The sequence below is a fragment of the Drosophila guanche genome, unplaced genomic scaffold, assembly GCF_900245975.1.
Source record: "Drosophila guanche unplaced genomic scaffold, DGUA_6, whole genome shotgun sequence".
Lineage (NCBI taxonomy): Eukaryota > Metazoa > Arthropoda > Insecta > Diptera > Drosophilidae > Drosophila > Drosophila guanche.
The window spans coordinates 951,553-976,126 of record NW_022995760.1 but is presented as its reverse complement, the minus strand read 5'-3'; the positions used below and the strand labels follow the sequence as shown (position 1 = coordinate 976,126).

At 46.1% G+C, this 24,574-nt stretch overlaps 3 protein-coding genes across 5 annotated transcripts; 1 reads left to right on the top strand and 2 right to left on the bottom strand.

Moving 5' to 3' along the window:
* Positions 1–1,276: 1,276 nt before the first annotated feature.
* On the bottom strand, positions 1,277–6,008 carry LOC117590757 (thioredoxin reductase 1, mitochondrial). Of its 2 annotated transcripts, none has more exons than XM_034283696.1 (4): positions 5,787–6,008; positions 2,991–3,333; positions 2,691–2,917; positions 1,277–2,628 (listed from the first exon to the last, which is right to left on the bottom strand). In XM_034283696.1, exons 1-4 carry the CDS (start codon positions 5,800–5,802, stop codon positions 1,742–1,744), a joined length of 1,473 nt encoding a protein of 490 aa, XP_034139587.1. In that variant the 5' UTR covers positions 5,803–6,008; the 3' UTR covers positions 1,277–1,741. The 2 variants fall into 2 exon arrangements, with proteins under 2 accessions (XP_034139587.1, XP_034139586.1); XM_034283695.1 differs by lacking the exon at positions 5,787–6,008 and adding an exon at positions 4,384–4,840.
* LOC117590759 (C-factor) lies at positions 5,200–14,191 on the top strand. Of its 2 annotated transcripts, XM_034283699.1 has the most exons (4): positions 5,200–5,582; positions 6,356–6,407; positions 6,476–7,051; positions 14,181–14,191. In XM_034283699.1, exons 1-3 carry the CDS (start codon positions 5,457–5,459, stop codon positions 7,039–7,041), a joined length of 744 nt encoding a protein of 247 aa, XP_034139590.1. In that variant the 5' UTR covers positions 5,200–5,456; the 3' UTR covers positions 7,042–7,051; positions 14,181–14,191. The 2 variants fall into 2 exon arrangements, with proteins under 2 accessions (XP_034139590.1, XP_034139589.1); XM_034283698.1 differs by lacking the exon at positions 14,181–14,191 and having other exon boundaries at positions 6,476–7,132.
* LOC117590763 lies at positions 7,151–8,287 on the bottom strand. Its single transcript, XM_034283709.1, has 3 exons — positions 8,124–8,287; positions 7,810–8,041; positions 7,151–7,740 (listed from the first exon to the last, which is right to left on the bottom strand). Exons 1-3 carry the CDS (start codon positions 8,127–8,129, stop codon positions 7,364–7,366), a joined length of 615 nt encoding a protein of 204 aa, XP_034139600.1. The 5' UTR covers positions 8,130–8,287; the 3' UTR covers positions 7,151–7,363.
* Positions 14,192–24,574: the final 10,383 nt, after the last annotated feature.

The following is a 24,574-nucleotide window of genomic DNA, read 5'->3' as shown; positions in this document are numbered from 1 at the left end:
CAGATTGTACGGTGCATCAAAATTGTGTGTAATTTTCGATGTAAGAATATTGAGGACACTGAAAATCATTCTCAAGCGCTTGCAGCAAACATGGAAGCGTACGCAGGATGAAATGTAGGCAAAGCAAAAGGTCCTTTTGGCACTTAAATTATCTCGAATTTCCCTTTTAAGCCTTAACTAAGTTGGATTTCACATGTTTGACTTTAAAACCAATGTAATTATCCGCTATTATTGAGGTGGATGGATATTGGCCCCTATTTAATTGCCATGACTAATTTCACCTTAAATCCCCGAATGTCATTCCATTTGCGGTCTGGCCTCATCAATTCCAGAAGGTCTGAACGGTATGCCAATAATTGCCGGCATAAAATGTACTCCCATAAAATGACAGCCTGGGGAAACTCATATTCCAGATAGCAATCCCAATGCATTGCACAATTCTACCCCGAACCAGACCCAGACCCAGGCCACCCGACTAGTCACGGCGTCCTGTCTTCGCACACAAACGCACTGCTAGCTTGTGGCCACGGACCACTGATGTAGAGGTCCACATTTTTCGTTTGGTTTTGAGGTGCGCTGTGGTACCGTTGGTTTCATATGTTCAATTTAATATTCCATTGGGGACGTGCATAGTTATCACATTCATATCAAGGATAATCGTTGAGGGGATAGTTTGAGTCGCAGCTCTAAATCTAATTGGTGTTTGAGTCTAGAGGCAGAGCCCTTTGTCTGTTGGGAACTACTGGATTAGCATTCAATCGATATTCATGAAGTCCCAAATAGCCCATCAATATAAAGTTGATTTTTTGTAAAGCAGTACCCAATGATCGTCTATATAGCTTCTCTCGATAGTGGATCCATATCTTAGCAATGGTGCAGAGGCCAGCATATTCTATAATAGAAAAAAGTCTACGATCGGAATGCTTAATGTGAATAAATCAATTCGTAATGTAACTGAATAGCGATGGCAAAAAGTGGTTCGAACTTCGTGGGTCTATATCCCACACCGATCTGATTTCTGTGAGTGAATCAATAGTTAAATGCTTCAAGAAATATCAGTTTAATTTGAGCCCCAATATCTTCAAAATTATAGAATTGGCAGCGTTTTCCATAATGAAGTTGTAGAAGACAGTCACAGCTTCGTGCAAAGCCAAGTGCAAAAATGTGCTCGGATGTGATTGTAATGCAGCTGCATCCACATACCAACAATTAGACAGCCTTTAATTGTGGGTGAAAAATTATATTTTCCTACCATACAGATAAAGGGTTTTTCTTATTTCATGGGATACTATAATTTGTTAACATAAATTCAAAATTTTGAGTGCAGCTGTGGGGCATGTGGGTGAACCGTTGGGACAGTTGGACGGGCAACAGGTGGGAGAATGTTGTGCGGTCCCTTGCGGAAGCCTCCACTCTTCCGCCGGTCACCATATCCCGTTCTCCGATCCCCGTTCCACGCTCTCCTTCGCTCTCTCTTTCTCTGTGTGTTTCTTTGCATCTTCATCTGCATCATGGAGTGGGCTCTGCAGAAGCATCGGTTGAGGCTATTGTTTGTGTTTTTTTGGGGGAGGGGTGGGTGGTTAATTTGGTGGAAACTTAAACGAAAAGTAAACTTTGTATCGCTGGGCCGCGGCAACAACAATTCCATTCAATTCAATTCAGTTTGCAGGTTGCGGGCAGCGACGGCTAAGGCGATGTCTCCCTCCGGCTGCAGGGGTTTGTTCCGGGGGCGAGTGCAGATTTAGCTGCAGCAGCTGGCCGGTGTGGGGTCCAGGCCGGAGCGCTTGGTGATGCTGAGGCGGGTGAACTCCTCGGCGGTGGTCGGGTGGATGCCCACCGTGTTGATCAGAGTGTTGATGGTCAGACCGGACTTGAGGGCAGCGGCAAAGCCCTGGATGACCTCACCGGCAACGGGTCCCAGATAGTGGAGACCATAGACACGCTGGTCGCCGCTGCGTTCGGCGACTGCCTTCAAGTAGCAGTAGCGAACGCTCTTCTGGGGAATGAAGAACTCTGTGGGCTTATAGTAGCCGTGAAAGACCTCCACGTTATCGGCACCGTACTGCTTGACGGCATCCTCCTCGCTGAGGCCCACGCAGGCGTACTCGAGGGGCGTGAAAACGGTGGTGGCCACGTCCGAGTAGTCCATGCGCTGGTTGGAGCCGCCATAGAGGCGACGGGCCAGCAGGCGACCAGCCAGAACAGCCACGGGTGTCAGTTCGGGCTTGCCGTAGATGATGTCGCCAACGGCATAGATGTTGGGCACATTGGTGGTCTCCTTCGTGTCAACCTGGATCTTGTCCTTGACTGTGGTAACGCCAGCGTTGGACAGATTCAGATCCTCGACCAAGCCCTTGCGGCCAACGGCCCAGAGGACGGTGTCATAAGTATCTTCGCCCTCCTCGCCGGTCTCCGTGTTCTTGTACTTGACGAGCAGCTTGCCGTCGTCCTGCTTCTCCACGGAAAGTGGCACCGTCTTGCGCAGGAAGGGAATGCCACGCTCATCCATCGAGGAGGCCACCAGCTCGGCCATCTGCTGGTCAAAGCCGCGCAGCACAATCGAGCGCACCATCACAGTGGGCTCGTAGCCGAGTCCCTTCAAGAAGCCAGCGCACTCCAGGCCAATATCTATAGGAAAACAGGGAAGGATAAGCGCATGGTTCGATCATCATCAAATATGCTTTACTTACAGCCAGCGCCAACAACCAAGGTCTTGCCGGGCTCGTGGTCCAGACTGAAAAGATCATCGCTGGTGATGCCGTACTCAACGGCGCCGGGAATGTCCGGATAGCGGGGACGTCCGCCCACGGCAATGACGAAATTCTCAGCGGTTATTGTGCGCTCGTTGGTCTTCAGCTTGGCAACCATGGTGTGCGGGTCCACGAAAGAGCCCAGACCGTTGATGTACTCCACTTTTCTGAGGGCACAAAGAGCAGGGATCGGGCGTTAGATGGATTGCGGGGCCACAGACAGGAGGGGCTTCCACTTACTTGTCGCGCAGATCCACGCGAGTCACCCAGTTGACAGACTTGATGTGGTTCTGCACGGAGGTGACCAGCTTGCTCCAGTCCGGCTTGATCTTGTCATCAACATTCCAGCCATAAGCGGCCGCCTCGTGAACAGCCTCGCCCAGCAGCGAGGCCTGGTGCATCAGCTTCTTGGGAATGCAACCGACATTGACGCAGGTGCCGCCAACGCCCCACTTGGTGCCGATGGGCGTGGGCTTCACATAGTCCAGGCAGGCCACACGGGCACCATTCTGGACGGCCTCCTTGGCGCAGGCCAGACCAGCTGACCCACCGCCAATCACAACCAGGTCGTAATCATAATTACCTGCAATGGAAAGGAATGCCAAGAGAAGTCGTAAGGATATCACGAGATAGCACCTTCTTGTGTCATCGGCAGATGCCGACGCAGGCGTATGTCGATGTAGGCCGAGCGGTAGACGCTCCGTTCATGCGGTGGCTCTTCGTCCGCCACGGAGGCGGGCACAAAATCGAACAGATGCATGTCCAGACACGGTCCGCGGCCCGGTCCTTACTGAACGTGAACGTCTTTACCCAGTGTTTGCTTAGATGCAAGTCAGCGATAGCCAAGCCACGCCTTAGCCCTGTTCTTGCCCGCCCCCCAATGCCAGGCAAATCAAACTGGAGCAATCATATGTGACACGCCCGCTACATGCATAAATGCCACCCACTGACTTTTGCTTTGGCGCTTTGTGGGCTGCCATGGTTACAGGCGGCCCGGACCCGGACCCGTAATCGCAATCGCAATCGCAGCCGCAGAATCGAAACCACAGAAAACAGTTGGCAGTCCCATGTGTCTCCACCAAGCAGATATCAGTTTTCCCCCTGTGTTCACCGTTTATCTGTCTCCCGATCTGTAAAGCCACATTTGTCGTCACGTTGCAATCAGTTGTTGATGTTTGCGATGATGACGAAGTCCAATGATGATGCAATTATCCATTTGTTATGCCGATAAGCAATATAATGCACAAAGTGATGGTGAAATCGTGCACAGAGATAGACAGAGGGAGAAGAGATTCTCGAAAGTTCCGTTGGCTCAGCTAGAGGGTCACACTAAAGAGAGTCTTGTGAAATTAATTTATGGGTACATGGGTACACCTGTACCCGTATCCACACATTGGATACATGTTCAATGGATTTTTGGAAAGTTACTGTTACTGCCGCCTACAATGACTTTGCAGATTGCCGGCATAAACCTTTTGCCGCTCTACGTGCCAGAGTACGAAGTACGATAAGCTTACATATTTATGCGGTGGACGGGCGGGGGTAACGAGGTATAGGACCAACTGTTATTGCATAAGCGATATACAATGGAAAGGGAAGGGTGTATCGCGTTGCCAACTGCCCTCTGGCTTACCTGTAGAGGACTGCTGACGGACTAGCGGATGATCGTACAGCGTCTGCTTGTTGCAGTGTGGATGCTGCGAGGCAGAGGGAGGAGCTGCTCCGATACCGCCAATGTTGGCAGTATCTGTGGTGGCACCGCTGGTCGTTGGTGCTTTGCCCTGACGATTGTTCTTCATGGTGAATAGAGTTCGCTGCCGTTGCTTGTCGTTGTTGTGAAAACTGAGGATACTTGAATTTGTGAACTTATTTTGTAGACTGCTGGTGGCAACAGAGCCAGACGTGAATATCGTCGCATACTGCCGCACGAACGTCACCGAGAATCTCGAGCTCCAAAGGGTGAGCGACATGTCGTCTTATGGATGGATCTATTATCTCTATCCAGAACAATTAGCGAACTTTGCAAAAAGCTGTAGAACGCTTTCTTCTGGTCGAGCGGCGGCGGTGGTGGAATAACACAGAAAACACGTCGCTATTGGAATGCCACGAATGTGGTGGGCAGACGGAGGCACCGATAGCGGGCTACGTAACAGCGAGAGACTGAGGAGAGCGGCGAGAGTGCGCACCGCCGATGCGAATGCGCCGAGCACAGCGGAATGGCGATAGAGCGTTCATGATGATGGAAGCGGCGGCGGCAGCAGCTGGATGACCAGCGCAATAATTTGCACAAATTTCCATAATTTCCAATTGGAAGCGCAACAGTTGTCGCTCTAGGGTTGCTGGCTCCTTTTCAGCAGAGCTGAGTCCATTTCAAAACATTGGAAAAATAGGCCTGCAAGTGGGGTATCGATAACATCGGCAGGATGGCTGGCAACGCTGTCAGCTGCATGCCCTGGCCGCCGGCGACCGTCAAATGTTACGACTATAAACTCAAGTGCGGAGAGCAGATAAGCGACCGGGAACATTGTTCTGGCAAAATCCATCGAGCCAGCCCTCCAAGCCGCCTAGAGCCCCAGTAGTCAGCCAGTGCTTGCCGCCAGTGTCACACATTTTATTGTGGCCCATAGCCCTAATCTCGAGTGTGGACGATTAGATTTACGCTGATCATTAAAGCCGGAGACCGACATCGGCGGACAGAAGGACAAGATGAACTCCATTTTGATAACCGGCTGCAATCGTGGCTTGGGTCTGGGCCTGGTCAAGGCCCTCAATAGCCTGCCGCAGCCACCGCAGCATCTCTTCACCACATGTCGCAGCCGGGCCCAGGCAGTGGTGAGTGCTCGCCAGATTTGTTGTTTTTTTTTTCGTCAAGTCATAGTTGCCCCCTCCATGACTCATAACCCAAGAAACTACGCGAATGACCATATAACCAGACAGACAGACAAACATACAACAACTACAAACCCGACGGGCACTAATTCGTGGTCATATATTCTCTCTTCTCCAGTCCACTCCACTCCACACTTTCGCACTCACCTTGCACGGGCGCCATTTTTTGTATCGTCGTTAGGTTGTCCAAGTAATTCAGGCCAAGGGACAGGACTAGTAAAAGACGCGAACACAAAATAATATCTTGAGATTGGGGAAGAAACAGCAGCAGTAGTAGCAGCGGGTTACGGAGATAGCACTCTCGACAGCGAAACGCAAAATGGAAATAAGCGGCGCAAACCTTTTTGCAATAGCTTTTGTACTAGTGTTGGGTAGCTCGTGAACGAACGATAGAAAGAACTATTCACGATGTGAACTAACTAAATGAGTTCATCTTCATCGTTATCTTTACTTTACCGATAGCAGTCTCAGAAAGTCACATGGAGTGTGACCTAGAGAAAGGAAGGGAGGTCATCAAAAAAGCATCCAACAATAACGATTCGAAAAATAAATCGAGCAAAATAAGGGAACGGATCTAGTTCATCGAATGAACGAGCTTTCGTATGCTATTTCGTTTTTGGTGTGCCCAAACGCCGATTCTTATCGATAGTAGTGCCACTAAAGAGTGGCAACCCCAAACAAAATAATAATTTGTTTCAAATGCTTTCGTTCAAAAGGAACTGGAAGATCTGGCCAAGAAGCACTCGAACATACACATCTTGGAGATCGGTGAGTGGACAGGCGCCCCGGTCTGTGACATTCCCAATCCTATACAAAACAAACCCCAATCGTTGCAGATTTGAAAAATTTCGATGCCTATGATAAACTGATTGCCGAGATCGAGGGCGTGACCAAGGGTGCCGGACTTAATGTGCTCTTTAACAACGCTGGTGTGGCGCCCAAGTCGGTGCGCATTGGCGCCACCAGGCCCCAGGACATCCTGGATACCCTGCAAACCAACACCGTGGTGCCCATCATGCTGGCCAAGGCCTGTCTGCCGCTGCTTAAGAAGGCGTCCGAGGCCAACGGCAGCGAGCCCATGGGCGTGAGTCGCGCAGCAATCATCAACATGAGCTCCGTGCTGGGATCAATTGGATCCAACACGAACGGGGGCATGTATGGCTACCGCACGTCCAAGTCCGCCCTCAACGCGGCCACCAAGTCGCTGAGCATCGATTTGTATCCGGAGAAGATCCTCTGCATCAGCCTGCATCCCGGCTGGGTGCGTACCGACATGGGCGGCAGCAGTGCCCCCTTGGACGTACCCACGAGTACCAACCAAATAATCCAGACCCTCAACCAGCTGAGCGAGCAGCACAACGGTGGCTTCATCAACTACGATGGCTCCCAGCTGCCCTGGTAGTGATCGCTTGGTGTTATGTATATCCTTTGTTGACCCTTTTTGTTGTTGTTATTACTCGCTGTTAAATAAAGTTAAGGAGAAGACAAGCAGAGACAGAGACAGAGTCACGTGTACGATTAGAGTAGTATATTTTTAAGTGCATTCTACTGGATTACAGAAGGGAGTATTGATGTGTCATCCTGACGTAGGTCCTGGGGAGTTTGTCGGGCCGAAAAACGGGAGTTCAAGGACGCATGTGTAATCCCCAAATGCCTTCCAACGCAGTTTGCGAATGCTTACACACACGAATTTGGAATTTCTATGATACATCAAGTGATTAGATCTAAAAGTGGGGCAAATTGGCATGATTGGGTTTCTTCATGCGCGGTGGCACCACGGCTGTGGGCACCCTGGACGCAGCATTGCCTGATGCGGGCCGTCCGCGGGTTGGCACTGTGCCCTCATCGGGCTCGTGGGTTGCAGCGCCATTGGGTGCGTCAGGTGGTAGTGGCAGCTGTCGCGGCATTACCATGGCTGTTGGGCGCGATGAGGGCTCAGCACCGCCTGCCTCCGGGTTGGGGTAAAATAGCAATGAATTGCTCTCGATGGGGTAGGGCGCGCGACGACGTGGATCAATGCGTGGCCGTCGACTGTTGGCATTGCCCAGAACCGAGTCGGGGTTCAGTGGCGGTGGGTCGTTCCAACCAGGTGTAAGGGAACCTGTCGAGGTTAAGGATTAGTTGGCTGACCAAGTTGAATCCGGCCATCGCTCGGAAATTGCTTTCTTACCAGGAAAGGCGCCATTGGGTATCACGCTCGGTCCCACTGGCGGCGGTGGCTGCTGGGCAAGTGCGCGTCGTCGTAATTGCTCCTCAACTTCGGCATCAAACTCCGACAATGACTGGGTCACGCGGGGCGACACAGCTGCTGCTGGTGGTCCCTGTCGTCGTGGCTCTGACCCGTTCGAGTTATTCATTGTACTTGAATGTGTATTTTTCTGGATTTGTTGATAGAGTTTTGTCTGCAATGTTGTGGAAAGTGTGTAGGCGCCTATCGATAGCAATGCGCTGGTAGGGTATGACAGTCTGAATGCAGGTACTTACTCGCATAACCAGAACACTTTTTCCATCCTTTCCCTTACTTAATAGTATGCATCCTAATGCACACAAGCATCTTTATGCCTGTTTCGTTGCACAGTTTTCAACCTTTTTTATTGTTTTAAGTTGTTTTTTATTTCTGCGTAGTTTTTAACAGTGGGACCGCGGAATTATCAATCAAATATACAGCATCACCCTTAAAAAAATACTAAAACATACCCCATTGTAAAAATATTCCGTTAATATACCGCAATCTGAAATCATATTCCTCGAGTTTGATGTTCTATTTGATATTACTAGCTAGTTCGGAGTCTAAGCGCTAAAACTATAATTTTATCCGATTGATTAATCCATTCTCTCTAAGATTGGCTTGTTTTTAAGACTGCTTTTAATTGGAATATTTCCAAATTAAGTTAAAAAATAAAATGATCCACTCACAAAACTATCATAAAACGTTACGTGAGTGGAAATGGATGACTACGTATTTGGCAATTTGTTGCTTGTCAACCTGTAGGTATAGTTTAGTACGGGAATTTGTATACCCTATTTCCATAAATTAATATTAAAATTTGATTTTCAAAGCTGCTCTCAAACATTAATAATGACTTTATCTTAGACTGAAATGTTTTAACCTTTTCATATGCTTTCTATGTAAATACATTCTCCATATCTATAGTCTGCACCTAAAACACAGATCGACTTGTTATTGCATTGATTGCAGCCTGAGATATCCAACATGTCCTCAATTCCAGGATATACCTCCCACTAGGGGTACTAAGTGTTCTTTATTCCGTACCAAATGTTGGCGAACAGTGCTGCTCAACTTTGTCAGCATGTTTCTCACTTTTCCCAGCATGTTGCTGGCCCATATAAATTATTTAATTATTCCGACGTTCCGTTAATTTACAAAGAACTCAATTTCGTTGTCATAATATCCTTAATATACCTCAAATGGTCACCCTGGTTTGTAATATTAGGAATAGTGTGCACGTTTTGTAATAACAAATTCGATAGATAGATTTTCGAAATTTCGATAGAACAAAATAATCGAAGTATTTGAGTCAGCGTGTTAATTCGATTAGTTCGTTACAATTTGATTTAACTCGAGGTTAATGCGTCAGAAATTATCTTAAAAGTGTTGGTGAAATGGCCCTCTCACAGCTGTGTGAGTGGGGGAGTAGGGAAAATAGGCAAATGGCTGTAGTAGGGCTGTATGGCTTCCCATGGGGCACATTTGCACCTCATCTGGAATAAAACGGAACCAAGCAAACACCCATCGATGGCATTATGTGTTTAGTTGTACTTTGATGCTTATATGGCCTCTTACAATAGCCGCTGTCACACGCACAAGAGTCTTAAATCTAATCTTGTGCAGTGGCCAGCAGCTGCAATAAGTACCGCTCGAACTGGAATCACAAATGCACTGAACGGCTCACTGGGAACTTTAAACGGAAAAAAGTTTTGGTAACACGAGTGGGACTTATGTTTGGGAAGCGGGGCACCGACTTTGCCGAATGTTTAATGAATAAATAAATGATGATGATGTCCCCTTCAGCCACAAACATATGGCCAAAGTTCCATCGGTAATTGGTCTCTGTGGGCAAGGGCCTGAGCACGTTTTTGAATATTTGATTGCCAGAATGCCGAATGCTAGAATGCCGACTTGCGGCATGGTATGGCGCCTCCTAAGCTAATTCTCGTTCCTTTCGTTTCTTTTTTGTATTGATTTGAATACGCTTTTTACAGATATTTGCTTCCCTTTTGCCGATATTTTGCCAAATTGCTTCTCCGCTCTTTGATCATATTTGGGCTGTCCAGCAGGACATCCTTGAAGGCACTTAAAATCACACACAAACAAAAAAAATATTCCTGTTTGCACATGAACAAAAAAGAAGAAGTTAGGCGGCATCTCTGATGGGATCTGTCCTGCAACCAGGGATTGACCAGGGTGTCATCCTGTCTTGTGGCTGCTGCTGGTTCGGGTGCTGCGCCTCCGGCTGCTTGTCGCTTAATTAACGATGTTTCACTGAGACATTGTTCTGACTGTCGCTGGGCTTTTATAGTTGCACGGTGGAGCCGCAGCCGCTGTCACTGGCGCTGCCACCGTGGACTCTGCTGCCGTTGCTGACTGCGGCGTCGCATCCCTCGGACCTGTTTAAGTTTTTTCAACTGCAACAAAAAGACACGGACGGACGAAGACTTACATGTGTGCGTGTAATATTGTTAGGGCCTCTTGGTGTGTGTATGGGTGTGGGTGTGTGTGTGTGTGTGTGTGGAAAAACTGCTACCGCCGCTGCCTACTTTCAGGGGCCGTCCGCTTGGAAAACATACAAAGGAAAAGCAGAAGCAGCAGCAGCAGAAACAGAAGCAGCTGAGCAGCAAAAGTCAACCGAAATACACGAAAAGAAACAACAACAAAATGGAAAAAAGAACGCGGCACATTTCCAAAAGTGCCACAGCCGGCCAGACATTGAGGCAGGTTGTTGTGCACCGCCACTGCCGCCACACGGGGTGCTTGACACTTCGACCAAAGGAAAAGGCAAAGGCAAAGGCAGTGCCAGTGCCAGTGCCAGTCAGAGCCAAAGCTGAAGCTGAAGCCCAATTGGAAATATGATCCGTATGGAGATATGCAACTGCAACTGGAATGGCCAGCAGCAGGCAAGCAGCGAGCATGGGGAGCACACACAATCGCTGAGGAAACCCCATGCTGTTCATCCCCCATTTCCCATTTCCCATTCCTATTTTGCACGAGGGCGTTACAAAAATTAAATAACATTTTTCCACCTGCTCTGCCTCCGCACTTATATGGCATCCCCAGGGGAGCAGGAGGTCTCGCTCGCTGCGGTCTCGTCCGGTCCGGTACGGTCCGCTTGGAATGCTTCGCTGGTCAGCGCCCGTACAAGGCAGCTCTACCATGGGGTTGGGGTGTCTGTGTGTATCTGTGCGTATGCATGCGTGCGAGTATGTGTATGTGTGAATCTCGACAAAGGTAACGTTAAAGGTAACCCCAAACGTGGAGCTTAAGCAGCGCGTATCAAGTGACAGATTGTCTGCGGCAAGGAGGCCATCGTATGCGATCAGTCGATTGCCGTCTTGGGGAAACCATAATTTCCAAAGTATTTTCCACATATGAACATACATCTGTATGTACAAATGTCATTGCTTTCCGCCCAACAAGGTCGGCCCCTGCAAGTATGCTGCAAAAGCAAAACAAACCTAAGAGGAACCTGCCAAAAGGAACCACAAGAGATTTCCTTCAAAGAGAAGTATGTACTCTGAGGAAAGACAAGAAGAAGTAAAAGTGAATGTTAAAAGATTTGGTTAATACATCAAATAATTATTTCAGTATATATTAAGTTTAACTAAAGTTGAAAGGATTTGGATTGAATGTTAAAACAGATAAAAGTAATTTTAAGCAATTATAGAAATTAAAACAGAGGAATGCGTTTTTATTTGGAAAAAGATCAATGGAAAATTTGACCAAGGAGACATGTACATAGGTTATTGATAGATTGTTTATACTTTTATAATAACTGAAGAGTAATGGAGAAGGTTAGATTAGGCATTGGCTACAGCTGGAATATAAAAATGTTGTGAAATGATGCATTGTAAAAGCAGACTAAAAATGCCCATGAGAAAAACAGTTTGAAGCCACAGTCATAGAAAAAGGTCAGCATTGCCAATTGTCGTCTAGAGTGACTCGTTGCTTGTTGCCTTGAGTAATTGAATTGAATTGAATTGAATTGCATGTTTAATTAAACCGAAGGAAAGTTTAACAAAATATAAAGTTTACACAGCGCTGTGATGGTTGTTGTTTGCCTTAGAATTCACACAGGGAGGACTTGTGCTGTCAGGCTGTGGGAGTACTGGGAGAACCCACACTTGTCCAATCTGATTTCAATCAATATTCATGGAATAACGTTGTAATTACATTGCACCCAGTACACTCGTGTCCTGTACATTCCTGCGAGCGCGTCACACGTGTCCTTTGCAGAGAGAGAGAGAGAGAGCGGGTGAAAGAGTGAGCGAGATACCACATAGAGAGAGTCCAGGGAGCAGCGACCTTCGCTGCTACGTCACAATACTTGAAGATTCCCAAAGCAAACGGCATGGATGGCCGAGCCTTCGAATACCCTTTCAGTGTTTCAGCTTGTACAAATTTCAAGGGAAGACATTCTCATGTCTTGGATGATAATTGATAATATATTTACCTTCAAGTCGATTATCTAGAGAGGTTTTGTACAAAGCTTCATGCCTCAGCAACGCTGTCGATGTGTGGAAAGTCGATGTACCCTCACGCTAAAGGGAGTACCAAAATAGAGTAAAATAGGTGCAAAAAATCCTTGCAAGCAAACCGAAGTAAGGAAAGTATGGAAAGACCATAAAAGGGGTGCAAGCGGTGCAGTTGCTAGTGCTACAGGCAGGGAGGCAATGGCAGTGGCGGGAGCAGCTTTAAAAATAGATGCCCCCAAAAATCTAGGACACAGACACTGCCCCTTGCCAGTGCTTTACTCCACCCTCCGCCGTGTGTGGCTTCGGTCGGCGTTCGTGTCCACTCGGCACTGGGTTACTGGGTCTGCAAATCAAATGGCGTCCTGAGGCAGCATCCGGAGCAGTGGCAGCGCCCAACGACAGCATCCGGCCCCGCGCAGACTATGACGTCAGCAAATCGGCGGGTAAATGGCCTCTGCAGAAGCGTCACATGTTGCTGGCTGCCGCCACACACACACACACACACACACACACACACACACACAGCCATCCCTGCATCTGCAGTTCCATCTGTAGTGCTATTCCTATTCCCTCATTCGTGTTCGTGTGTCCCTATGCATAGTCGCGAACTTCAGCAGCAAACATCAACAGAAAGAGGAACAATATCAACAATGTTGAAGCTGCCCCTGAAAGTAGGCAGCACATCGGAGTGTGGGTGCTCTTTAAGACGGGGAAAGTCCCTAAAGGAAATAAATACCATAGAACTTGTACACTTGTATGTACATAGGCAGTTGTCTGGTAAAGTTTAAGGAAGTAAATCATTTGGGGAAGAGAAAGCGGTGTATGGGAGGGATGAGCGCCTTGATTATTTCACTTTTCACTTTTAAAAACATTAAAATAATATTTCTTCGTCCGCCTACTTAATGCTGCTAATATATTGGGATTTTAAACATAATGTTATATCGGGAGTGATGGATGTGACTTTGCGAGAATCGTTCCTTTAAATGGACCTTAAACTTGGACTGTTAAAAACTAAAAACTGAAACTGTCTGAATTTCGGTATTATATTTACAATTTCTAAATTCTAATTAAATACACAAACTGTGTGAATGTAGTGTTTATAATATCGTTTGGGTTTGGGCTCTTGAAATGTAAAAACATCTAAAAGTTTCAAATGAATTGAAATCTTTTGATTTTGGGAATAAATTTTACCATGATCAGAAACTCAAAACTCTCTTAAAATGATTTCATTTCGAATATAACTTCTGCTGATGGAATGCTCGAATTTTTGCTCGAATAAAAATAACTGGCTGCTTTTATTCTCCAGCTTTAGATTTCTCAAGGATTCTCAAGATTATTCTACTTGAAAATAAAGCCCACTTCTCTCTGGAGCAGGCAATGATTTTGGTTAATACAAAAACAATAGACATGTGCTAATATCATGCGCTATTCAGTACCGGTGCTTTCGAGTATTTCTGGTGGGAACTGCGGCGATGATTTTGCCGCTCCACGCACGAGCTCAACGTGTCAAGTTTTTGGATTCAAATAGCTCAAAACTTGCATGGTGGAACTCGCACGTAGAACAGGCCAGAGCAGATGGCTGCCAGGATCTACAGTTTGATTTCACTTGCTACTTGCACTTTCACTTTCAATTCATTCAGGACTTACTCTGCATGTTTTGCACATTTTCGAACACACAACCAAAAAAAGTTAAAAAAAAAAAATAATTTTTGGCGCCAAGCCAAAGATTGTATTGGATCACAATTGAAAATTTGAGGCTTCTTTTTGTTTGTCCCGGACTTTGGAAATGGACTTCTGTTATGGGTCCTTCTGTTGCTTCCATCTGCTGAGGCTGATGCTGGGGCCAGAGCCGCTCACGACTGTTTGGCTTGGAGACGAGTTTGCGACTGATTTTGCCAAATGCTGTTGCCTCGAATGTAAACCATAACCAGGCTCAACTTGGAGCGCCTGACGCAGGCATCAAGCAGCAGCCGAATGGCAGAGCAGCAGCAGTAGAGGCATGCCCAGTTTCAGCAGCAGCAACAACAGGAACAACAGCAGCAACAGCAGCAGCAGCAGCAGCAGCAGCAGCAGCAGAGGCTGTGGCAGCATCGCAAGCTGATGTCGCACACAGTGTCCTTTGCAGATAATGTATCTACGGGTGGCCAGGGCAGTGCAGAGCAGGGGACTGTGTGGTAGGGACTATGCCACAGTCATTTTCTCAATGAAATTTTCCATTTTGCTGGTCCTCGGCTGCTGGGCTGTACCGTGCACCGCCCTTCTTTGCGCTGCTCTGCTGCAACTTGCAACACGAGGCGCCGCACCCTTAGCAGAGCTTCAACGATTGCCCCAATGCTCGCTCTGCTTGCCGCGTGCCCCCAAAATTTGTGCTGCCTCATATCCTGTGAATGAATGCCAGCTATGACGTCACTATCGCTTTCGCTTTCTTCCGCGGTCGCCGCCGCCGCCTCCATATACGTCTCCGTACACCGTACCCCGCACCCGTTAACACTCGGCTGCTGGCTGCTGGCCTCGGCAGTAGGTCACTGTGTTAGCAGCAGCTCCACGAACAGCAGCCCCAAAACGTCGGGCGGCGCCACCCCAAAAAAGGTGTGGCCAGGGGCCCAGACAGCCACCACCACCAGCGCAGCGCACAGTGGTAAATAAAAGTAGCCAAAAGTAATCCAAAATAAATGGAGCTTAGGTAAAAAAAATGAAGTGTGTACAAAATCTATAAATTTGTTGGATTTCCGTTGCGACACGTGAAAAAGCGAAACTCTGAAACTGCGCTTTTCGCATTGCAAAATATTAACTGTAACGCAAGCCTTTCCTGCTGCGCGCTTACTCTCTTGATTTATGCATGCTTCTCGTTCTAACCCCCATCACCCCCATCTCACTAGGCACCTCTCACTCTCTCAGTAACACGAGCGCAGCAATGGGATGGATGGTCAATTGACCGTAAGAACGGTAAATCAGCAAGCGAATGAGAGTTTTTAGTCGATTTGACTCATAGGCAGAAGGAGAATTGTCTACGGGGCGTAACGATAAACCGCAACAACGGTAAAGCATGTGGATGAAGCAAAAAAAAAAAAAAACAACAAAAAAAATGAGAGAAATGCACAACAAACTGAGAACAAGCTCATAGTGAAGATTGAAGACTGAGAATAAAATTAGCGTGCGACATCAGCAAATATTCAATCGAATATGTAAATGCATGTGCATACATACTATGTACATACTATGTATGTATATATAAGTATTTACTTTAAATGAAATGTTAAAGTCCATTGGAATGTTCCATTTTCCATTGATATGGAATGTGTGTGCCTCATGGCTGCATGGCACAGCAGCGCGCTGCATATGCACGCTGCCGTTGTGAATGATTGTCCGTCGGGTTGGACGTTGCGTCGGTGTGGTTTTGATCCGTGCCCGGGTCTGGGTCGGGTCCGTGTACGGAATCCTTGCAGATGCAATGACGTCGACACCCGCTGCACACCTGTTTGACACTCCCTCTGCCACAGCTCTGTGAACGCTCTGCCACTCGTTTGCGGAGCAGTTGCAACATTGGGCGGTCGGATGAATGGATTCGGAGACGGAGACGTAGCACAAGCCAGAGGAACCCACCCGATCCTTACCGAGTACCTGTCGGTGGGTAGCTCTGCCGCTATCGCTGCCACTGCAATTGCAGTTGTCACTTTGACCTTTGGTTCCGAAGCTCCTGCCTTACTCCGAACCACCAATGCAAGAACCCAGGAACTGAGAGTGTCCGCACCCCGCAACGCCACACCGGACCACACGCACCACACACCATATCCCTCTCCCCCTTCTCTTAACCTCTCTTGGCCAATTAGGGGTCGACCTTCGTATTTATTTTTAGTACCAAGAATACCAAAAGATAAATCCGGGTCAGCCAGAAACCAAAACCAAAAGCCATAAACCAAAATTTGAAGTTGAATTCCTAAGCCAAGCAAGTGGAATGCAAGTTGCAAGATGCAAGCTGCGAATTGAGGAATGAGGAATGAGGAATGAGGAATCCAGGAGACCACAGGAATGATGATGATTGCCACCGGAGGGGAGGGCAAGCCAAAAATCCAAATCCAAAATGCTCTCTCTCTCTCTCTCTCTCTTTCACTCGTACTACATGGGGTAGATTGTGGTCTCTGCCTGCTGGGTAGGGGTGCGGACCGAGGGCACAGTAGGAGCATTTGTGATGTGAATGTGGACTATGTGTTGACTATATCTTTAGACAGGCCGCCAGCATAGCCTGTTGTCGTTGCCAAAAGCAAGAGGGAACCACTAAAGACTGCAAGAGACGGCACGGGGAGGACGGCACGCAACTGAGAAAGAGGCGTATTTTTGATTATGCCAAATATATGTACATTGTATGGGCTATATAGACCATATAGTATACATATATGTGCGTACTTACGTATATCTACCATATATCTGAAGATATATGCGAGTCTATGTGCCCCGATCCTATGTGCTCAATGCATGAATTTCATTCTAGATTTCTGCGTATCCAAGTATCTACACAAACGTTGTGCGGATGGGAATGAGACTGTAGAAATTGAGGAACTTCATTGCACAGATCGGTGGGTATATGTATACAATACACAATTCTGTAGGAATGCGTCGATTGTTAGTGAATTGCAGGTGGCTGCCGTCTGGCAGCCGACACTGGGAAGACTAATTCACTGATTCTCTCTAAGAGATCTCCATCAACTGTATGCACATAACGATTCGTATGTTAACCAATGTTATGGATGTTCCTGTGTTGTAGCCACACTTATTTAAGTCTAAGACACACTTCAAATCAATCAATCAAAATGCCACAATTGAATGCAAAACTCTGAGCCAAGTCAGATTCACTCATCGTTTGTTACTCGTATTTGCGGCGTAATTTGCATTAAACTCAAATCAAATTACTTGGCTTGTCCTTCGTTTTATTCGCTGTTTGACTGCGTATCAAATGTTTTGCCATCATCTCCTGATTTTTTTATTGCGAAGACTAGAAGTATAGCGCGTTGCAGTGGCTGTGGCTGTGGCTGTGGCAGCCACCTGCAGCCAATTATGCCTTTCGCCAGCGTCCTTAGTGTACTCATGGTGATAAGTCCTGCATTGAAATCAGGCCACACGGGAGGCAGCTCCTTAGATTCCTTTCACACCGGAGCCGCATAACGAAAGGATAATACGAAAATTGCTGCAGGCACTGGCGGCAGTATATAGTAGCAACGCTTTGTGTTACAATAAATATCTTGCATTGCTTTGTCAAGCAGTTGCAACTGGAGATGGCTGCAGATGGATGCCCAAACACAGTCTCGGAATTTGAGCTGCATATGCATAAACTTTGAAGCTAACCTCGCACCTTTGTGGGTGGCAAGGCAAGAAACATGCAACCAGCCAGCATCCAGCATCCAGCATCCAGCTATGAATACTCGCACTCCGCACTCGCGGTCGTACTCGTATCCATGGTGATAAGTCCCGCAATCAATTTAGGACACGAGGGCTCTTCTGACTACAAGTTGTTGCTGAATGATAAATCCCCTTTCCAGGGATTGTACTCAGATGCAAGAGTAACTTACATAGCTGCATATCTATCTGAAATTGTTAAAGTTTATTGTACAAAAGTTGCAAAGACAATTTAATTACACTTTGTGGCTTTGTTGCTTTTACTTGACACCACAGAGAATGCATAGACACATGTCTAAAGAAGATGGTAAGGGCAAATTCATGTCACAAACTATGTGTCTATAGGCTCTTGGATCTGCTCTTGAATGCCTGCAACAAGAGATGCAAGACACGCTTCACCTGCACATGCATGACAATTATCGCATTTCCTGTGTCCTTCATCCTGCGTCCATGGTGTCTCCATGTCTCCATGGTGATATATTCCACAAAATTAAATCAGGCTCCGGTTGTGTGGTGTCCTCTGTGACTTTTGTGACTAATTTCTGTGCGCGTGTTCTAGGGCAAAAGTGAAATTTGAAATGTGAAATTTCCATAATCCATAATTCCCCCCACAGAGCGGGGGACGGAGTACGGAGGCCACCGCAATTGACATTTATTTGGTTTTTGTACTGTACCTGCTGTCCCACCCGCCAGTTTCCACATCCCACTCTCAGCCAGTCAGCCACTCCCTCTGTCCCCCCAGGGAGGAGGGAATTCGATTGCAATCAAATCCTTGTCCAACTCATTCCCGGCGGCAGACTCATTGATGACGCTGAAGAATTTCATTCACAAAACTGCAGCATTTTCAAGGCGTTCTAAGGCGACTGGAATGGGGTCTGGGTCTTGCCGCTGGGAGGCCGTGCCAAACGTCAGCACCACTGAAATGGTGGTGGACCCAACGCTGTGCCCCTGTCATCCTTCCCATATCTTAACCAGCCCTAAACCCATCCCCGTCGTCACGTTCTCGTGCATGTCCTTGCTGGGTTGCTGGTGGAGATGCAGATGGACGCCGGAGGCAGAAGGCAGAAGCGTTCTGGCTAATGAAGACCAATGACGTACAGCCCCGGAATAGAAGATGGGTGAGGCTGAGCAGGGACGGGTCATGGACTGGTAGTGGGGTGTAGGATTGGGGCACTGTGCCCTGACTGACCTCAGTTTATTGGACCATCTATCAATTAGGCGCCATTTACCATTCCATTCGCATACGGGCGGGCATATGCACATAGATTTCAGCATCATGTTGCATGTTGCATGTTGCATGGCCTGACCTCGCTGCTTCTGCAGCGTCTGATGCAGCTGATGACGTGGGAAACTGTGGGAGCGATGACGTCACTGCTGAAAACTAGTGCAAATACTACAAATACACTGCATCTGTATCTCTGTGTGAGTGTGTGTGTGTGTGTGTGTATGCAAATGCATGTCAGTGCGTGTGTGTGTGTGTGGCAAGACGTCATCAAAATAGCGAGGATAATCGCAGGATGGAAGGTATATGCAATTTTGTTAGAAGAAAATGATTTGGAAAAATGTTGGAACTTCCTATAAGGGAAATTGAAGAGCTACTAAGGTAAACATTCCGACAGATACAAAGATACATATGAGTGTAGATTCAAATTGGTAATGTTTTGCAGGTAATGTCCATGAAAGGTAATGTCCACACGCCGATACAGCTAATGATACATATTTGCAGATACTTTCTAATACACCTGTTATATTTTAAGTGCAAGTGAAATCGGTTATTACAAAGACCCATAGATGGGCAGAGGGAAGTTGCTTTCCAAAAATGGAAATTAAGGCCCGATCCAAGTTCCTTGATAGCAGGCAACATAAGGGGCAATCCCAAGCGCATCAATAAATTTGAATAATCTTTGAATAATTTGCAGGCGCCTCAACGCGTTTTAAATTCAGCCAACTTCCACTGTACAAGTGCGAGTGCGAGTTCGAGTGCTAACACGAGTGCATATATAATGCATGTGTACCCCATACTATATGTATGGGCATATAAGTGTATATATATAAACCCTAAATGGGTCAACCAATACACCAAAGTCCACACCAACGACAACGACGACGACGACGACGATGGGCGACTACAACGACGACGACGACGACGACGACAGCAGCGACAAATAGTTGTCAGGTAGAGCGAATGCGAGTATTACAAGGCCAAAAGCAGCGCCAAAACGGTGAGAAAGGGATGGAAAGGTAGTCAAGGGGTGGATGGTAGGCAAGGTAGGCAAGGGATGGGGCAGATGCAGCTGGAAGTGTCCGGAGGGTAGGGGTCGAATGGGGTGTGTGGCGATTGCGGGCGTTGTCTGGGAGCTTATGACGTTTGTTTGGCTTTGACGCACTCACATCGCGTGTGTGTGTGTGTGTGTGTGACCATCCATCCATCCATCCATCCGCACATCGATGGTTTGCCTTTAAGCTTCAACCTCAGGTAGCTCAAAGGCCTGCTTGGTTCGGTTCTCATATGAAAATCCTCCTACTTACCTTCCTCTCCACGATAATGTTTCCTGTTTGGCAAAGGCCAAAAATAAAAGCAAATGATGTTTTTAAACACACACGAAATGTCTATCTTTCGTTTAAAGAAAAGCATTTGCTAAATTCATACATTTCAACAAAATTGGATAAATAGTGAGGGACAGTGGGTTGGGGGTGTGGGTGTGTGGCAGTGGGTGGTGCTGGCTGTGAGGATATGAGGGGCAGCACTGCAAAATTGTTTAAAATGCTTTTGAACGAGAATGAATGCGAAAATAGATTTCATCCAGACATAGACGAACTGATCAAGTTCCCTACAAAACACAAGCATTTCTTTCACTCATTTGTGCGGGGCCCACCATGCCCCTTACCCCATGCACCCAACTCTAGCCATGGCCCCCTGTCGCGCCCTCTACAGCCATGAAACAGCATGGTCTATATTTAAATGATGAAAAACAGAATCAAGTCAAAGAGAAATCATCGAGAAAACATTTCGAAATTCATGTCTAGAGTACAACAACAGCAAAATGAGAGATACAACAGCAAAATGAAAGCGTACAACAATAACTGCAGCAGCAGCAACAACAACACAGAAAGAAAAAGAACAAAAGTACACCAACAAGAATGATTTCAACCAAAACTCTACAAAATAAGCTACAGAAAAACTACACCATAGAAACATAAGCACTGCTGCTACACCAACAAACAATTACAAAAACAAACACTGCAAAGACCTTAAAACTGGTTCAACAACAACAACAGCGCCAAAAACTGCACCAACAAAGTTTACAACAATATAAACTATAGCAAAAAAACTTCAACAAAGTTCAATCTAGAACGAGAATTGCTTCACCAATCATAATTATTTGTAGTAACACCAACAATAGCTTCTACAATTATAATTATAGTTACACCAACAATGGGCATCAGCAAATAACTATAGTTACACCAACGATAGCTTCACCAAACAGATTTATAGTTACACCAACGATAGCTTCACCAACCAGATTTATAGTTACACCAACGATAGCTTCACCAACCAGATTTATAGTTACACCAACAATAGGCTTCACCAGTCAAATCTACACCAGTAAACTCAACACAAAATAAGAACTCTGCACAACACACTTTCCACACCAGTAGATTGTTTTGCTGTTTTCGAAACAGAATATACGTATACACACACACACACACATGCATGTGCATACAGAATCGTATGTATGTATATTTATATTTATTTTCTATGTACGAGAATAGTCCTCCTATGTTTTGTATGTTCTATGCACACCCACACAAAATACATATACGCATATGTAGCTGTACATATCTATGTACGTATAGATATAGAGAAAAGCTTCGTGATCGAAACGTTTTATTCGTACCTCTGCCCGAGCAGAGAATTTTCTTCGTTGAACAATTTAAAAATTTACTTTCAACAAACGTTGCAAGTAGACATGCTGCAGCGTCATCCGTAAAATGTGTATTTGGTTTGGCATTAATGTATATAGAATAAATATACACATGCACGCGATCGTACATACATATGTACATATGTACAGATGTATATTTAGATTGTGCCAGTAGATCCAAAAGTAATTCTGCCCAAACATTGATATTAACAAGCAGAGCGAGCATAAATACTCGTATATGTAGTTTTATGGATGGAATATTCTGAGACTTAGGGAATCATCTGCTGTTAATATGTCATGGGTGACATAATGGGTGGTTGTTGTTTGAAAAAGAACCTTGAACCATTACAAACACTTACTTGAACCATTGCAAAACGGCTACACTTATCCCTGGAGCGCATTTTTCGCTTCAATTATTTTTGCAAATGTTAAAAGTCTCTCCGTGGGGGTGCATTCAATGATCATTCTAAATAGAGTCAAATCATGGATCATCGAACACGCGCAAATATCTGAAAACAAAATATAACAAAAATATGTGTGTTCATTCATAATAAAGATGGACACATAATTTGATATTATTTTACCAGGCAGATATGTACATATCAAATGCACCGAAATTAACATGTACACTTTCTGTGCGTAGAATACTAAAACTATTCATGGCATTTCACATTATTTAATGAACTCAATTAGGGATTATTCATCGTCTCTCAATGCATCGTTGCAGCATAATATTTAACAGAAACCATTCATATTTAATTCGGCACAAGGATCCGTTTCAACTAATTGTTAGAAATTATTTTATAAATGAAGAATTCTTGATAAATTAAGAATGCATAAAAGGTTATCCTTATTGCCACACACATTCGGCTTTATATGATTAAAAATGTCAACAGTCACACAGCTGTGGATACTTACATAAATATCTGCATGCATACTTGTACCTGCGGAAGCACATCATTATTGAGTGGAAAGCCAATCAAAGTGTTTGTTAAACTCATTGCATGAGAATAATATAACCGTGTAATGCGTTGAGCTAGAAGCCAATGCAATGCATCAACGAACACGCAGGGACTGACGGAATTAATGCCATTTGACAGATTATCGGCTGCTATTAAATGTGAGTTTAACTCGCAACTTCAACTGGGCTTGGATTTGCATTTATATCAGAGCCAGAGTGACATATGTGACAAAATTCTTGTGTACTTTTTTTGCATCCATACTTCCGTTGTCAAAATACGGCTGTGATTGGCATGACTAACTGATTTGAAAGACATTTTAGGGAGGGCCAGAGTCCAGCCTTAATGGATATTGATTTTAATTTCCAAGATCAAGTTTACCGCCCACAGACAGGCTGGAAATGTTCAAAAATACTTCTCTGCACTGCGCCTGATCAAGGTCAAACGTGACTTTGGTTTCCCCTTTGACGCGTGTCAAAGGCAAAAGTCCAGCATCCTTTTTTCCCATTAGCTAATGTTCTGCCTCCGCCGGGACTGTGTCCCTTTTAATCAAGGTAAGCCGCGATTTAAACTCGGCCAGCACTTGACAGTTGGCAACTAAATGAAATTCCATTAAATATGTGGTAAGACTTTTAGACAGCCAGCCTGTCAGAGAGAGGGAGAGAGAGAGCCAGATCCGGCTGCAGTGGCCACATACTAAACTCTGCTGGTCGATTCTGCCATTCAAAAATCACTGCAAGCGGATTGCAACTCGTGTCTGGCTGCCCTTGAACCAAGTTTAGCCACAAAATGTATCAATCAAGGCCATTCCAATTAATCAGGCATCCATGGCTTCCCATTGAAGTGGCGAAAGTTGGGGAAAGGAGATTCCATTGGCAGTGAGAAATCAAACTGAGATTGGGCTTAAAATACGAACTGCTAGAAATGCCAGAGGTCTTCCATTAAGATACTTTCGGCAATTGCTGGCTTTCCTTTAATATTTTCAGAGCAAACATTTTAAGAGGGCTTCCAAAGAGCTGGCTGGCATTGTTGGCATTGAAGGGATTCCGCTTACCCTTAACAAGAGGCTCTGCAAGCTTAAAGCTTTTAAGGAGAGTCCACGAACTATAGTAAAGAGCTCCCCATGGAAAATGGGAATGCGTTTTGCTTTCTATTGATTTGCTTGCAGCATAACTATCTTGGTGTTTCAGTGAACTCTTCTAATCTGGACAAGCTCTTAGATGATACCTTCATCAATGAAGCTTCGCAATTAATCTCAGCTTTAGCTGAGGTTCCTATTTTCTATTTCCCAATATTTCATGTTCCCAATAGAGTTCTTCCATGATAAAACCGGACCTATCCGAAGAAGTATCTGCATGTTCTTGGGCTCCTGGCTCGTTGGTATGGCATCTATGTATAGGAAATCTATCGGGATTTGGTTAGGCTTTGCTCTGACTGCACTCCGTCTCATGGTCTCTCGCGTGCTGCCATTGCTCTCAACTGGAGCACAACTTATTTTTATCCATTGCATTGAATTCCAAGCGGCTCCGTTTACACCAGAAGCAGCAGCAGCAGCAGCACACACACGTATACAGATGTTCTCCAAGAGTGTTTGGGGGAGGGTTGCAGTCGGGTGGGGGGGGGGTGCGGGTTCGGTTCGGAATGGATCGGAAGAGATCGTTGCAGAGCCGAATGGCGAACAGCGAACAGTTTTCGGTATCCATTTCGATTTTTGGGTTGCCAGAGGCATCTATTTTTAGGCCTCATGCCCAGATACATGGCCACAGTGCCTCGTCCAATAGCCCCACTCCCCTCCCTGCCATGTGTGCGTTGTGTGCGAGTGTGCGAAGGACGGGCAGGTGGGCGGCACACATCGCATCGCATCGCATCGCATCGCTCTCTCGCTCTCTCTCGATGCGAGTGCGAGTGCAAAAGTAAACTTTCGGAACGGGTCCGAAAAGTATCTGTA

Coding starts and splice junctions, on each gene's coding strand:
- LOC117590757 (XM_034283695.1), bottom strand. CDS start 4,720: ATGTCGCTCACCCTTTGGAGCTCGAGATTCTCGGTGACGTTCGTGCGG. Junction 3,334..4,383: donor CCGTCAGCAGTCCTCTACAG/GTAAGCCAGAGG, acceptor TTTCCATTGCAG/GTAATTATGATTACGACCTG. Junction 2,918..2,990: donor CGCGTGGATCTGCGCGACAA/GTAAGTGGAAGC, acceptor TTGTGCCCTCAG/AAAAGTGGAGTACATCAACG.
- LOC117590759 (XM_034283699.1), top strand. CDS start 5,457: ATGAACTCCATTTTGATAACCGGCTGCAATCGTGGCTTGGGTCTGGGC. Junction 5,583..6,355: donor GCAGCCGGGCCCAGGCAGTG/GTGAGTGCTCGC, acceptor TTCGTTCAAAAG/GAACTGGAAGATCTGGCCAA. Junction 6,408..6,475: donor CATACACATCTTGGAGATCG/GTGAGTGGACAG, acceptor CAATCGTTGCAG/ATTTGAAAAATTTCGATGCC.
- LOC117590763 (XM_034283709.1), bottom strand. Junction 7,741..7,809: donor ACCCAATGGCGCCTTTCCTG/GTAAGAAAGCAA, acceptor TAACCTCGACAG/GTTCCCTTACACCTGGTTGG.